Source organism: Chelonoidis abingdonii, chromosome 2, assembly GCF_003597395.2.
Source record: "Chelonoidis abingdonii isolate Lonesome George chromosome 2, CheloAbing_2.0, whole genome shotgun sequence".
NCBI lineage: Eukaryota > Metazoa > Chordata > Testudines > Testudinidae > Chelonoidis > Chelonoidis abingdonii.
In genome coordinates, this window is record NC_133770.1 from 135985258 (window position 1) to 136001218 (window position 15961).

The window sequence follows — 15961 nt, forward strand, 5'->3', positions numbered from 1 at the left end:
GTACCAATTAATGCCCCTCTCTGCTGGCGGATTTTATGATACAGATTTCTATCCAACAGGAAGAAGACTGAAACCGTCCAGTCTTGTCACAGAATCCAATGAAAAACTCCTATGTGGTCTTGAGTTCTGGCCACTACCGAATTAGACTAGATCAGAAACACTGAACTAGAGGCAAAATGCTTAAAAATCCCCCAACCCATCCAGTTACCCATCCAGTTAGTGTATTAATATACACTAAAATATCTTGTAGCTGCTCTTTCTTGCAACCTGGCAAGTGAATAAGATATTTCCTCTATAGTAGACACAGATATTGAAACAAAGGAATGCTATTAAAATGTGACCATGTTGTAGGACAGGGGGCCAAATTCAGGATAAATGTCATAGCTATCTGGCCTCTATGACAGATTTATATTCTGTAGAATGTAAACTTTCATTAAAAAAAATGAATTTCCATTCCTTATGGCTGCAAAGGGAACCTACCAATTGTGAATTAGTGTAGCGCTGTGAAACAACGACTCTTCAGAGTTGTGAACTGCCCACATTTATCTCAATGCAATGTTAAGCTCAGTCTCAAACCCAATGATGAAACTTAAAGGGATGAATTGAAAATAATTTAGGTACACAACTGCACATACTTTGTGCGTGACTCAGAAATGTGTGTGCAACCTGGTGACAAGTTTTAAAAAGTGCAGGAATAGCAAGTCATAAAAATGACCACCATCATTTCCCCCCAACTTAGTGATGCTGAATGGAAAAGTAACATCAGTGACTAAAATTTTAGTTACAGAAGGGTCATACATTACCCCTGGTCTTTGTACATATCTCCTATTGACATAAGTGGGAAATGAGCAGTGGACAAGAGTAATGCAATACTTATCCCTAACTTTATAGCTTCAGGTCAGGAATAATAATCAAAATTTGGCCTTCTCCACACAGTGGGTTTGATCATCCTGCTTCAAGACTAGATACAAAGCCCACTGTAGACAATGAGAGTTTTAGTGTTTACATGTGCTTGTAATTATTAGAACTGGGAGCACTGGCTGTTGGGAGTCTGAAAGGACAGGAAACAGGAAGGAGTGGGGAGGAGTTGAGGAGGCTGAGTGAGAGTTACAGAGGGTGCAGCAGCAGCTTGGAACAGAGGTTTCCACTGTAAAAATAAAGTCCTGTTGAAGTTGTTAGTACCTTGCTTGGCTGATACAACAAGAGCCTTTCTGTTAACGTCAACATCTTTGAATATGGCCTTTAGTGTCTCCATGTCTCATTTGCTTTAACATCAATAATACTGTATCCGTTATTATGGTCTAAGTGCTTGATATTAGAGTCTAGTCCTACCCCAAACTCTGGTTTCACTTTACAACTGATGTCACTAGATCACAGCACTTACCTGATTAATTAAATAGTTTATGAGGATGTGTGTGTGTCATAGCCTAGGAACATAATATTAGGAAACACTTTCCAGCTATAAGGGTTGTTAAGCTCTGGAATAGACTTCCAAGGGAGGTTGTGGAATCCCCGTCATTGGAGGTTTTAAGAACATGTTAGCCTAACATCTGTCAGGGATGGTCTAGCTTTACTTGGTCCTGCCTCCTGGACTCGGTGACTTCTCAAAGTCCCTTCCAGACCTACATTTCTATGATTCTTTATTATGAATATTTAATCAATATTTTACAGTTTTACAGTTGTTTACACTACCACACTATTACAATGGCTCTAAGCTGTTACAATACCAGTTTTAAACTGCAAGAGGACAATTAATAATACTAATAATAAAACATTTCCATTAGAAATTGTGGATAAAGTAAATTTCTCTTTTTTTCCTCTTACGATACGGTTAAACCTATACATTTTAGCATCACAAAAGTTCTTTCTGAAAATGAATATGAGTTTTTAATGTGATTTTATATTTGACTCCTCTATTAAAGAACTGTTCTATGCAAAACTAGCAAATTTATAATAATACCAAAAAAACCCAGCCAAGTTGTAAGACTAGTCCCCATTTACACTCTGAATTCAACAAATCTCTGTTCTGGTGCCACTAACCACTGTCACAAACCCTTACAACTACTCTGGCATAAATTAATAGGCCATAACTTTGCTAATTAACAGCTATAAACATTAACTTGCATCAAAATGTATAGCCTGAGACTTCACTGCTCTGCATCTTGTGTTCAGTTGGGCCCATCTCACTTTAAAATGATTTAGGAAAGAATTAATCAGGACAATATTTGTGCAAACATACCAATCATTTTCCTAAATTCAAATAAGGTAGAATTCCAAGTATATATTGCTAAAAGACCAGTTTTCCTACAAGAACTGTTCACAGTGCACAACTATTGAAACAAGTTGAAAAAAGTATTTTTCCTATAAATGAAATGTTGCAGCTTGACAATAACATTGGTCCTTTTAAAAACCTGTTTCTTTGATAACTTTCAACAAAGTAGGTTGGATAATTAAAAGAATTATACACATGACTAAGATATGAATGATTGCAGCTAAGGCCCTTGCCCTGCAAACATTTATATCACATATTTAGTCCCATCATTGGGACCACTGCGTGAATAAGGGTTTGCTGGATCACATTCTGGTTTGGGTCTTTAGTTCCTTTTCTTTTTTGTCAAGATGACATTGTATTGTAGATGTTTAATTTTATGCAGGAAACATAGTGCTTCTGCGTAATAATTATTTTGAAATAACTGATGCTGAAATGAGGAAGGTAAGCAGAAGCCGACAAAGCATGCAGGCTTCAAAACTAAATAATATCTGAACAACAATAATAATAAAAGGAAGTTTTATTAATAATAAACAATAATAAAAGGAAGCTTCTAGTCAGACTGTGCAGTGGAATAAGGTGTCACAGGGTTAAATATTTGGGCTAGATTTAAAAAGAGACTGAATAACATTATCACAAATAACAACATTTATTGTTATTCATGCTAAGGAAGGATAATTGGATGTCATGGTTTTGGGTAAGGTAATCTCTGCCGCTATAAAAATATGTTTTTAATGTAAATGTATATTTGATTTAAACCTGTCTATATCTCTCTCTACTTCTTCTTATGGAAAGCACCTATGACATGGGATATACTGAAACAGTAATAATAATAAGAAATAGGCAGGGAGGCCTTTTCCCCTACGCATACAGCATTGCTCAATTGTCTAGAGCAATTTTTATTTTTGACTTCCTCTGAAGTAACAGGTTTCCAGACTAGATGATGGACAGTTGCTGTGATTTTCGTAAGGCAAATCCTACGTTCTTATACTCAGTTACATTTTAACAAAAAACAAGAAAGAAAATTAGATCTCTTAGTAGCCAGCTCCTCTACTCAGTGGTGACAGGCTTTAGTTTTGAATGTCTTTTTAATCTAATAGAAATAAAGATAGGTATACATATAGTTTTGCCACTAAAAAGTCAACATTTATCAAGAGCTACCAACCACAATGTGGTACTTGAGATACTGTATTATTTGCTGTTCTAAGAGCAAAAACTAGATGTACCAGATTATATAAAAATGCTGGTATTAAGTCATAGCAAGCATATACTACAGAGATGCAGATCTTAAATAAAATGTTTAAAGGCTCCATAGTTCTCTGAAAATTTAAAAACCCTCATCATTCTTCCTTTTTATGCATGGTAGTCATCCTTTTGTGCACAGAGTTGCTGTGGTATTTGAATTGACAAATGGATGTTTTGCAGAAGAGTAAAGGTGACTTTCAAAGTGACTTATTAGCTTAGATGCAGAATCTGTATTACCACAGTGGTACAGCATGGTACATACAATACAGTACTGTGCACTTTATGTAAAATTTGAAATTCTTGTTTATATTACATTTTATATTTTTCAGAGTTGAGCTTAAGCCACAAGCTTCAGATCTAGATTTTGAATCTCCAGCCCCAAAATCTGAAGGCTGTCCATCCAGGGTTTTGTTTCAGTTCAGTATAGAGATAAGGGGCATCCTTAGCTCAGTATTACACTGTAACACCACTCTGGGTCAGCACTGACTCACTGAGACTGAGGAATAGATACATTCTACTACTTCTTGCCGACACAGGAATGCATCAACACCGCTCCCTGAAGCACTTGGATTTCCTAGGGAGTTGTCTATCAAAGTACTATACTGACCATGTCCAAACAGCATAATTTATGAGAAAGAGGAAGGATGGTCTTAGAGTCAAGGCACTACAGTAGGACTCAAAAGATCTAGGTTTTGGTCCCAGCGATGCTGCAGATATCGTATGTGACTTTCACCAAGATACTTGGGCCATACATTTTCAAAAATGGCCACATATTTTTGTGTCCCCAATGCAACATACATTAGGCCTCATATTCAAAAGTGCTAGGCACCCAAACATGAGCTGACTTCATTTGGAACTGTGGATGTTCAATATCTCTGAAAATCAGGCCAAAGATGTCATAGTTGGTGTTCAGAAACTGATGCATGCAAAATAGTGTCCACTTTTAAAAATATGGACCTTTCTCTTTCTGTCCCTAAATTTCTCCTCTGTAAAATGGAGTTAGTTCCACCTCTGTACTTTGCAAAAGTGCTGAAAGGATAACTTCATTAAGTTTTATGCTTAAGCTTTCAGATTGTATGGTGATGAGTACCACAAAAAAACCAATCAACAAACAAACAAACAAACAAACAAACTAACTAAGTAAAATACTAGATGTATAGATCACACTCAAAAGTGCTACAGGCATTATCTTAATAACTTCCCTATCATATTGGCAAATTTTCATTTCTCAAGTAGTGTAATATTCCTACTAATGCCTCTAAGAAAAATATGGTTCAACTCACTAACTAACTGATTGCAATTCCCCAGAATCACTCTGATTTTCCATAAATATTTTAACTTCAAGCAGCCATCCCTGTTTGGTTTATAAAATTCTTTCCTTAGGTAATAATTTTCAATTGACTTTTTTTCTTTTATATACACTGTTTTATTTGTTTGCCCAAAACTTCGCTCCAAGAATTCTGGAAACCATTCAAATGTGAAGCTGATGCAAATAGTGTCTTATTAGCCATATTTTATAAACATGTTTGCATTTGGAACTTCTCTTTTAAAGACAACACCATTTACACATATGAAATGTTATTGTTTTGAGTGGAGCTTTCAGTTTTGGAACAGAAACAAACATTTTAATTAAAAAATAAAGAATAGAAAAGGCAACAAGAGAAGTGGACTAGTAAATGAAATTATGTTAACTGCAGTTAAGGAGGGAGACCACTCTGTCCTAAAATTATGTGTAAAGGGCATGGTTTTTTTGTGATGACAGTCATGTATGGAGAAGAACATAAAGAACTACCCAGGATATTGTAGGGAACAATTCTACACTAATGGACTACAGCAGTGGTTGCCAAGATGTGGTCTGTGAATTAACAGTGCTCTACAAAACTCTTAGTGGTGGTCCATGGAGTAAAGTAGTTTGACAGTCCAGCCTTTAAAGAGATATTAGTGATTATGAGGTGGATCCATGGGAGAAAGATCTCTCTATTACTAAATGGTCTGCTGGCTGCTCAGATTAGACAGACTAATACATTTTCTCCAGCTCTATTTTCTTTTTTCAGAAAATTATTGGAAGCCACTAAACAGTGAATAAACAAGAAAGAGTAGACAGTAACTTACATGCTGCAAGCAGAGGACCCAATGAATTATCCAAAGCCAACTTTCACATCAGTTTGTTCAAGAACAACATAAGGGTGAAAACTACACTGGTAGCATGGTCTAGTAGAGCAGGCAATGAGCTGAGTGTCAGGAGATTTGGGCTGTATTCCCAACTCTGCCGTAAACTAGCTGTGACTATTGGTAAGTTGCTTCAGTGCTATTTTCCCTCCTACCCTTTGTCTGTTTAGACGGCAGGGCCGGTGCAACCATTTAGGCAAACTAGGCGGCTGCCTAGGGCGCCTAGTGGTTGGGGGCACCTAAAAGCCCGCTCAGGTGAGGAGGTGGAGTGGAGGTGAGCTGGGGCGGGGGGTGCGGGGAAGGCAGCCCACATTAATAGAAGGGGAGGCGCATAGGAGAACTGCTCCCCACCCCAGATCACCTCCACTCTGCCTCCTCCGCTGAGCACACAGCCCCCACTCTAAGTCTCCTCCAATCGGCGCCGCAAGCCTGGGAGGGGAGGAGAATTAGAGCGACACCAGCGTGCTCAGTGGAGGACGTGGAGCCGAGGTGAGCTGGGGCGGGCTCCCCAGGCGGGGTTAGCTGCCATGGAGGAATGTATCCCCGGGCAGGGTTAACTGCTGCAGAGTGGGGGAGGACTCCCCAGGCAGGGTTAGCTGCTGCAGAGGGCGGTGCTCCCTGGGCGGGGTTAGCTGCTGCAGGGGGGTAGCTGCTGTGGGGGAGGGGGATGGAGCTCCCTGGGTGGGGGGCTCGGTTAGCTGTCGCAGGGGGCAGGGTTAGCGAGGGGGGCGCAAGATGGAAGTTTCGCCTAGGGCGCGAAACTTCCTTGCACCGGCCCTGTTAGACGGTAAGCTCTTTGGGGGCAGAAACTCTCATACTATATGCCTGTATAGCACCTAGTGTGATGAGGCCCTAGTCTTGGTTAGTGCCTCAGAGTAATACAAACAATAGAAGGGACACAGGTCAAAGCATCTGCTTGTATGATTCTGTGATTAAAAGTGGAAGGGAGGTAAGGGGAAGCAGCCTATATGCTCCAATATTTGGGGGAGTGTAATTAAGAATTAATGAATCAGCAAAAATAAATTAAAAATACCTCTTAATCTACACAGGAAGTAAGAGAATTGTGATAATTTATTTCCAGTATGGATATTTCGACTGCTGTTCTATTGTGCATAAATAAAACATCTAGATAAAAATGTCATGTCTTGTAACATGTAAATCTACAATGTTAGGGTGAATTTAAGTTAAAAAACAAGAAATGTGACTGTCATCCAATTAGAGATTAAAGACAATACTGTAATTTAGATGAGTGAGTTACCTTTCTTAGCTGCACATGCACTCATGAATTAAGGCATGCTTGAAAGTACCTCTCTGTCCAATGAATTCCTGGAACTCTCCACTAATTCCTTATGTTAAGACTTCCACTTTGTAATTCCCTTTATAAGATGTACTAAATAATTGTGGGATCTGAAGTAGTTGCCCTTGCCTGGATCTGCCATCTGGAAGATGGAAGTGCTACAATGATAATAACTACGAATGGTACTTAGCATAGGGATGATGATAATTTAAAGTTACTTTGATTTTATTCACTCACTGTGGCAGTTCCTAAGTGTTTGTGATATAAATGCCATTGCTCTCAGCCTAAAAAAAATTACAGTGCAATTGAATCACTAAACAATATTTTGGTAATGTGTTGTCAGATGAATTAAAAAACTATTCTTACAATATAGCACTGAGCTATCACACACAAACTTGAATATGACATGTTAAAAGAAAGAGGTGAAGAAATTCTGTTCAAAACACAAGGAGACCATTGTTCTCACCTTCTTCATCCAGCTATAAAATGTAAAAAACATTAAGAAAATACGTAGATTGTTTAGAAAGAACATACCTATTAGCTCCTTATTTCTGACATCTAAGGCCATGTTTCGTAAAGCTGTAGCAACTGCACATACCACCCGGTCATTGTCTATTCGAAGTAGCTCCACCAGGATCGGCAGGCCTTTTTCTTTGCGGACGGCAGCACGGATATACACTGACCACTGTAAAGAGATATTGCATGAAGGAGGTTGAAAAAGAGATTGTGGAATGCTGTCAAGAAAAGGAGGGGTGTGTGATTATAAAGATTGCTATCTTGAGGAGTAAAGGAAGAGAGCTAGGAGTAATGGCTGTAGAATCTAAAGACAAGAGGAAATTATTGTATCTACGATGCTACACAACCACTTGAACTGGAAACCCATATTGATTTTTGATTGGTGACAGAAAAATTTAATGATTTAAACTTTAAATTTAATTATTTAACCTTTAAATCCTTGTACACCTAGTTACTGTTTTACTGTCTGAGTTGCAGGCCATTTGCTTGGCATCAGTATCCCCTGGCCAGACTTGAACAATGATTGTTTGTTCCTAATGCCATTTAATGTTACAAAATTTGTTTAAGAAGTTAGCATGCTTCCTGGCTGTCAGCTTGAGGAATGTTAGACCCTAACTCAAGTAGGCACTTCATTATTTCTTTCATGATAGGCAATTTGCTCAGGAGAGGCGGGAGGAGGGAGTTACACTACTGCTTTTACTGTTAAAACATATCGGCCCAATCCTACAGTGTCTGTGTGTGCAAAATTCACACTGATTTCAATGTGCTGAGTTATGTATATGTAGGGACCACAGGATCAGGCTTGTTATTAGAAATATGACTCAACCACGAAGGATCTAGGATTTTGGTTTGAGCCCATCTAGTTCACAAGATGCTGAAAGTTACATTATTTTACCCGACTTATAGTATGGATGAGCCAATTAATTCGATTTTATGAGCGCCAGACATAGTCTTGGAAAGTGAACAGTTTTATAAAAAGCTTGACATACCCAGGCCCCTAGCAATAAGATAGAATGTGATGACAGAGTGCGAGAAGCAGAATGATATCAGTGAGAGACAATCTCAGGAAAAAGCTATTTGGCTTTGGCAGAACAAGTTGCATTTTCCTATGTGAACTGGCTGTGTGAGATATTTGAGGGGTGTGAATCTGCTGTCTGCATTCATGCAGTGCTTTAAGTCCTAATAGCTCTCTGGCTGTGTGCCTAAATCTAGAGTGATAAGAACTGTATATTTGATACATACTGATGAAATAAATGAGATCAGACTCTTTCCCTTATATATATTTGGTTATGTGATTAAGTTCTTAAACCAAGTGTTGAGAACACCTGCTGAGTAGTCACATCTACACCTCTACCATGATATAACGTGGTCCTCGGGAGACAAAAAATCTCACTGCATTATAAGTGAGACCGCATTATATCAAACTTGCTTTGCCCCCCCCGTTCCTTGTTCCCTGACCGCCCCCTCCAGAGACCCCCATCCCTAATCACTCCCAGGATCCCACCCCTACCCAACTGCCCTGTCCCGTGACTGCTCCACTCTGCCAGCTCCCAGCCGCGGCACTCCACTTCCCGCCATCGGTGAGTACGAGGAGGTTGGGGAAAGGATGCCCCACCGCACTCACTTGTGTCAGGAAGCAGAGCGACGTGGCCCCAGCCTGCTCTGCTTTCCTTGCCCCGGCCCCAGCTGTGTCACTGGGGGGCGGCTGGGGAAAGATCCTGCACTCACCTGCCTGGTGGGAAGCGGAGTGCCACAGCTGGGAGCTGGTGGAGTGGAGCGGACTGGTGCTAAGTGGGGGGAGGTTGGGGAAAGGATGCCCCCCCACACTCACCTGTGTCAGGAAGTGGAGTGACACGGCTCCAGTCCGCTCTACTCCGCCAGCTCTCAGCCGCAGCACTCTGCTTCCTGCCGCTGGTGAGTGCAGGGAGGTTGGGGAAAGGACGCCTCCTGTACTCACCTGCGGCAGGAAGCAGAGCACTGTGGCTGGGAGCTGGTGGAGTGGAGCGGGCTGGGGCCGGGCTGCTCCACTTCTGCCACTGCTGGTGAATGCAGGGGGGATCCCTTCCCCCAAGCCTCCTCCCCGAGCGACATCACTGGGGCTAGCGGGAGGGAAGCAGAGTGGGCTGCTCCCGGCCCTCCACTAATCTCCCGGGCCATTCTGGGACTGCGGGGCCCCCAAAAGTGCCCTCCCACAGCTCCTGCCCCCCAGACCATGGAGGGGAGAGCCCCTCACTGCTTCCGAGACCCTCTGCCCCTTATCAAACTCCTCAGCCCCGACCTGGCCCGACACCCTTAACATGCTGCTCAGAGCAGCATGTCAAAGCTTTACTGTGTTGTATGCGAACCCGTGTTCTATCGGGTCACATTATATGGAGTAGAGGAGTACTACTGAAATCATCTGAATCCAGTGGAGGCTGCAGATGCTTAGAACCTCTCAGGTTTTAGCTCTTTTAGTTTAACAGTGAGAGGTAATTCTGGGTTTTGTGCTTTGAGGATACTGTTATACTCCATATCAATTTAGTTATCCAAGAAAATAATGCACTTCATGCCAATATCTGTGTGTGACTCCAGGTTGCGATTCACTCTGGCAGCAGTGTATGGTGACAGAGTTAAGAACTGGAGTGCACTGTGAGAAGGAATTCAAGACGAAGGGCTTGGCTACACTGGAGAGTTGCAGCGCTGGTGAGGGGTTACAGCACTGCAACTCACTCTGTGTACACATTTGGAAAGCACAGCCAGTGCTGCAATTCCCTGGCTGCAGCGCTGGCTGTACACCTGGTCTGCTTGGGGTGTAGCGATTCCAGCGCTGGTGATGCAGCGCTGGTCATCAGGTGTGGACACCAAAAGCGCTGTTATTGCCCTCCAGGGTATTAGGAGGTATCCCAGCATACCTTTTCAGCCACTCTGCTCATCGTTTCACACACTCCACTGCCCTGGGCTCAGGTGACCCGCCCTTTAAATGCCCCGGGAATTTTAAAAATCCCTTCCTGTTTGCTCAGCCAGGTGTGGAGTGCAATCAATCAATCAATCACTGACCATGCCTCCATGCCCCAAACGAGCCCCAGCATGGAGCACTTGCGAGCTGCAGGACCTCATCAGTGTCTGGGGTGAGGAAGCTGTGCAGTCACAGCTGCGCTTCAGTTGTAAGAAATTATGATACCTATGGCCAGATATCAAAGTCATGCTGCAAAGGGCCATGAACGGGACGCGTTGCAGTGCAGGGTTAAAGTAAAGGAGCTGCGGAGTGCCTTATTGCAAAGCCCATGAGAGGAAACCGCCACTCAGGTGCTGCCCCCATGACCTGCCGTTTTTACAATGAGCTGGATGCGATACTTGGGTGTGACCCCACTGCAATCCGAGGACCACAGGATGGACAGTTCAGGCCGGGAGAGGAGAGGAGGGGTACTGGGGTGTAGAGGACCCGGGTCTCAGGAGGCATGCAGCCAGGAGCTCTTCTCAAGCCAGGAGGCAGCTAGCCAGTCGCAGCAGCTGGAACTTGTTGGTGAAGAAGAAGCAGAGGAGTGGTTTCCCAGTAAGCAGGCTTTTATTTTAAGGAGGGAAATGTTTTGGGGGGGGAAGTTATGGCTGCCTGCAATGCACGTCTAGATGTGGAATAGCCCATTGATTTGGTCTATCACGTCGCGGGTAATTGGCCTCTGTAATCTCTCAAAAGTTTCAGCCAGAGCGTGGGAATGCGCTTGTGCAAGTTACAGGAGAGCCACCGTGGTCCTTGTCCCAGTCAGCTAAACAATCCGCAGCACTGTGCCGTGAGGGGTGGGGCCATTGCTGCCACACAGGCAAGCTGCATATATGGACCAGGGCGGAATCCACACTGCTGTAGAAGACCCTTCATATAAGATGATCTGCATGTAAATGGTCCTGTATCAGGGTGAGATCGTTGGTGCCACTATGTATGACTTAACACGCAAATTATCAAACCTCCCACAAAAGGACACCTCTATGAACCTCTTCGGCTTTAACTACCCAGCAGCTTCCTTGAACAGGTCCAAACTGTATTTCTGAATGGGAATCTTTTTCCCTTTATTTATTTCGTGTTGTTTCATGATAAACACCCGATTATGAGATTCTGCCAAGTGTGCAGGCGCACATCATCAGCACCCTAAGTATTACTAGTGTGTGCAAACTAAAGGTATGGCTTGTTAGTTAGTGCCTGGCAAAGATAACGCTGGGGTTGGCAATCTAATTCTCACTGCTTAAGTAAGTTCATAGCTGAGCGTGGCTCTCATGGACATGAGTGGCCCTGCTCCCATTAGTTCTCCACGTGCGCTTCTTGTTCAACTAACATTCCATATTAGAGCCATCGATGTAATGCATGTGGGGAGAGGAAGAGAAAGGCAATTTCCATCTTGATAAGCCCTAGCTCCCGTTAATATTGTCTTTAAATTATTAGTGACCAAGCGACTTTGAATGAATGTGTCTAACTCGAATGGAAGAATGGACGAGCGACTAAGAACGTGAACCTGGTTGATGTGCTGTATGTTTTCTTTGCATGGATCAAGAGGCTTCAGCTGTGTGGTTTGATTGTATGACGAACCTTGTCCATATGTTTAATAGCAGGAGCCAGGATGCGCCACGCGAGTCTCCATGGGTAATGTAGCTTTGCTGGTCTATTGGATTATCGCCTCAACAAAGAGCTTTAGATACCACAACGCTGGCAGAAGCATAATAGAGAGATCACTGGACTTTTCCCGAATGATAGTATTAAGCTTGTAGTCTTCCCGATGCCTAGCCGAAATGGGGGGTTGTCATCAAAGTTAAGGAAATATCTCCGCGAAAAATCTAATTCGCTACTAATCTCGCCCTCTGCTCACAGTTATGAGCGGGAAACCCATCCTGGTCGCAAAAGACCCATTCCAGTGATGTGTCCTCTGTCACGGTGACCTCAGAAGCTCACACCCGGACTCGTTCTATTTTAGCAAGCATATGCGTGCAGATATGCTCTGTGGCCGATTTGGTTACTAATCTCTGCAACTTCAATGTAAGTCATGCTACTGTTGAATAAGCATCATATGTTACCTCCACAAAATATGGCATTTAGAGGGCAAGGGGATTTGTAAGTGGACCCTTTGCTTCAGCGAAGAACACCGAAGTAGCATTCTAACACTAACTGTTTTGTTATTCTGTCACATAGAGGGGACAGAGTATCTTCAGGCAACCCCCATGGCATGCGGTCTGTCTATCCACTACGCGATGGGACGAGCCCCCTTAAACAGCCAGAAATGTGGTCCACCCACCTTCTGCCCCTCAGTCAACCACATTACCTGGCTGCCGGCCCCACTTCTGCTCGGCAGCAGGTGGGCTAGCTCTTCCCCTGTGACAGTGTGTCCAGCATCTGGGGCTGGCGCTAGGGTATGCATGCAGTGCTGCCCTCGGCCCTGGTCGCTCTGCTGAGTTTTTTTGGGTATCGGACTTATCTCTTAGGTAATGTGCGAGGACCACGGAGTAACATCGGTGTGTATGTCGTACAGTGTGTAGGGAATGTCTGGGAAGGTTGCCATCGTCGCCATGACTGCGGCAAGTAGTGGGCCCAACACCCGAGCACTTACCTACGCCACTGACAGGCACAAGTGCTCTCAAATGTGTGGCTCTTGATCAGTGGCCAGCATTACCAGCCTCTGTGTGGGCAGTGGTGCCATGTGGGTGCAGCTATCCTTCGGCAGCCCGACAGTGTTGGGTCACCGGAGCTCCAGCACACGAGTCCATGGGTGAAAGCGGGGCCCTTTTCTATATCTTCGAGGCGCTAAGTTCTGCAGTGGGTTGTGGGCAGGGGACCAGCAAAGCTGCGTGCGGCGTTCTATTCGCTTTCATCCCTATGAGCTTCCGCAAGAACAATGTGAACGCCCCCACAACTTAGCGCTTGGTTTGTCTCGCATCACAACCCCAAAATCGCCATAACACATCCCAGCAGTTTGTGCCATTGTGAGTCTGCAGCGCGCGATTGCTGTTGAGAAATGGGCCCACGCAGTACGCAGACATATATATACACATTCAACATACCCACACAGGAGGCCGCGGTCCAACATTGGCTGGGTCTTCCCACCCCCACAGTCCGTTACTGCCACAAGCATTTAGTGTCACGCGCATCAGGCGAATCTATATCATCATCGGACTCCTCACTGTCACTTTGGAGCTGAAGGAATAGCTCAACTGCCAAACGTGATGTGCTGGCGACATTCATCAGCAAAGTCCTCAGCAGCTCGGGCTCCATTTCTAACAGAAATCGCGCTGCAGACTCACAATGGCACAAAACTGCTGGGATGTGTAGCGATGCACCACTGGGCGTTGGGACAGGAAGCGGAATGACCCGCACCCTTCTGTCCCCTTCCCACAACCCACAGCGCCAAAATGGGACGAGGTGATCTGTGGGATAGCTGCCCACAATGCACCACTCCCAACAGAGCTGTAAATGCTGCAAATGTAGCCACACTGCAGCGCTGGTAGTTGTCAGTGTGGCCACACTGCAGCGCTGTCCCTACACAGCTGTACAAACACAGCTGTAATTCCCAGTGCTGCACATTACCAAGTGTAGCCATACCCAAAAAAGCTCACAGAGCGCCGGGAGGGCAGGCAGCATGTACCTAGCGCCAGCCCCTGCTGGGACCATGTCACAGGGGAAGAGCTGCCCACTGCTGCCCGCAGAGTGGGAAGCAGGAGGGTGACTGGGGGCAGAATGTGGGTGGGACCACATCTGGCTGTTTAGGGAGGCTCAGACTCCCTCAGCCTATGACACCCGCTGCCCATGGGGTTGCTGAATACTTCTGTCCCTTTGACAGAATAACAAAAAGTTGTATCTCTGTGTTTCTCCTGAATCACACCACTTGCCTCTAGTGCATATTGTGGGGTAAACATATGTGCTTGATTTCACAGTGCATTGACTTCATTGAAGTTGCAGAGATGTAACCAAAGGCAAAATCTGACGCATATGTTTAATATGCTTTGAGTAGTCCCAAATCATCCATGTTTGGCTAACCAGGAGATTGTGATTTTTCCCTTTAAGATGAGGAACTAGCTACTCTTATCCACAATTTCCTTGCCTATAAGTTAGACTACAGCAGCACACTTGACCTGGGGCTGCCTGTATAAACTATGTGACAGTTTCCTCATACACAACACACAGCTGCCCACTTTCCAGGCAAGAAAGATTACTAAGCACATCACATCTACGTTCTGTGCTCTCCATTGACTCTCCATTCAGTTGCACATTCACTTCAAGGTCCTGGTCCTAATATTTAAAGCAATTAAGGGGCTAGGGTCTATCCAAATGATTGCCTTTCTCTCCTCTCCCCACTGCAACATCGAGGCTCAATATGGATGTTGTTGCAAGAGCCAGGGAGGAACTAGGAGCTGGGGGCAGGGCTTCTTCATGGAGAGCCCTCAGCTATGGAACTCTTTATAGCAGTGGAGATTAGATTGCACCCCAGTGTTGTCATTTCCAGGTCACACTACAAGCCATACCTTTTTGCACACACCAATAACTATGTGGTGGAACTGCTCAAATATGTTTGTCATGAAACCAAAGATAAATAAAGGGAAAACAAATTCCATTAAATAAAAGTGGTTTAAACAGAAGAGGGTTTGATAGGAGTGTCCTTTGTGGATGGATTGATAATTGGTTTAAAGTCTACATATGGCACCAAGATATCACAGTGACAGGCACATTTTACATGCAGTCATCTTATATGACACAGATGTAATACAAGTATTAATAGATAGGCAAGTATATAGACATACAAGGATTTCACTGTTGCAATTTTATCAACTCACATTTATTCTAGATTCTGTCATCTGAGGGGGAATAGGGGAAAGGGAAAGAAAACAGTATATACAGAATGTTGGTCTATGACTTGCCTTTCTAATAACTCTGTCACCTCACCCCCCAATGAACTCACCCCAGGGACCTGCCACATACTGTACTTCCCAAGATGCACTCACAAGGGAACCCATGCAGATCCATTATATCTGGCTATCACACTCTTACTGAAACAATATCAAGATTCATAAACTATTCTCAAAACCACTCACCACACAGAGGGTCCGCTTCCTCCAGGACACAACCAACTTCCTCCACCAATGCTTCAACATTAACAACCTCCCTCAGAACACCATTCTTGCCACCAGGGATGTCACCTCCCTACACACCAACATCCCTCACAATGACGGCATCTCTACCTGCCTTAAATATCTACAAGACAATGGACAACCCTCAAACACATCACCAAACTCATTCATTTCATTCTCACTCATAACAAATTTACATTCAACAACAAACACTTTGTCCAAGCCATGGGAACAGCCATGGGTATTAGGATGGTTCTCTAATATGCCAAGCTGTCATAAACAGATAGCTAAGGGTTAATGTTTCTTTTACCTGTAAAGGGTTAACAAAGGGAACCAAACACCTGACCAGAGGACCAATCAGGAAACTGGATTTTTCAAAGCTCAGG

The 15961-nt window shown here is 43.9% G+C and overlaps 1 protein-coding gene across 5 annotated transcripts in view; it reads right to left on the reverse strand.

The window, feature by feature from the left end:
* The window catches only part of CTNND2 (catenin delta 2), a 1230307-nt gene that overhangs the window by 93314 nt on the left and 1121032 nt on the right, over window positions 1-15961 (reverse strand). For all 5 annotated transcript variants that reach the window (XM_075062683.1, XM_075062682.1, XM_075062681.1 and 2 more), the window contains one exon: window positions 7515-7665. In XM_075062683.1, coding sequence (XP_074918784.1) covers window positions 7515-7665 — 151 coding nt within the window. The remainder of the gene's footprint in view (window positions 1-7514; window positions 7666-15961) is intronic.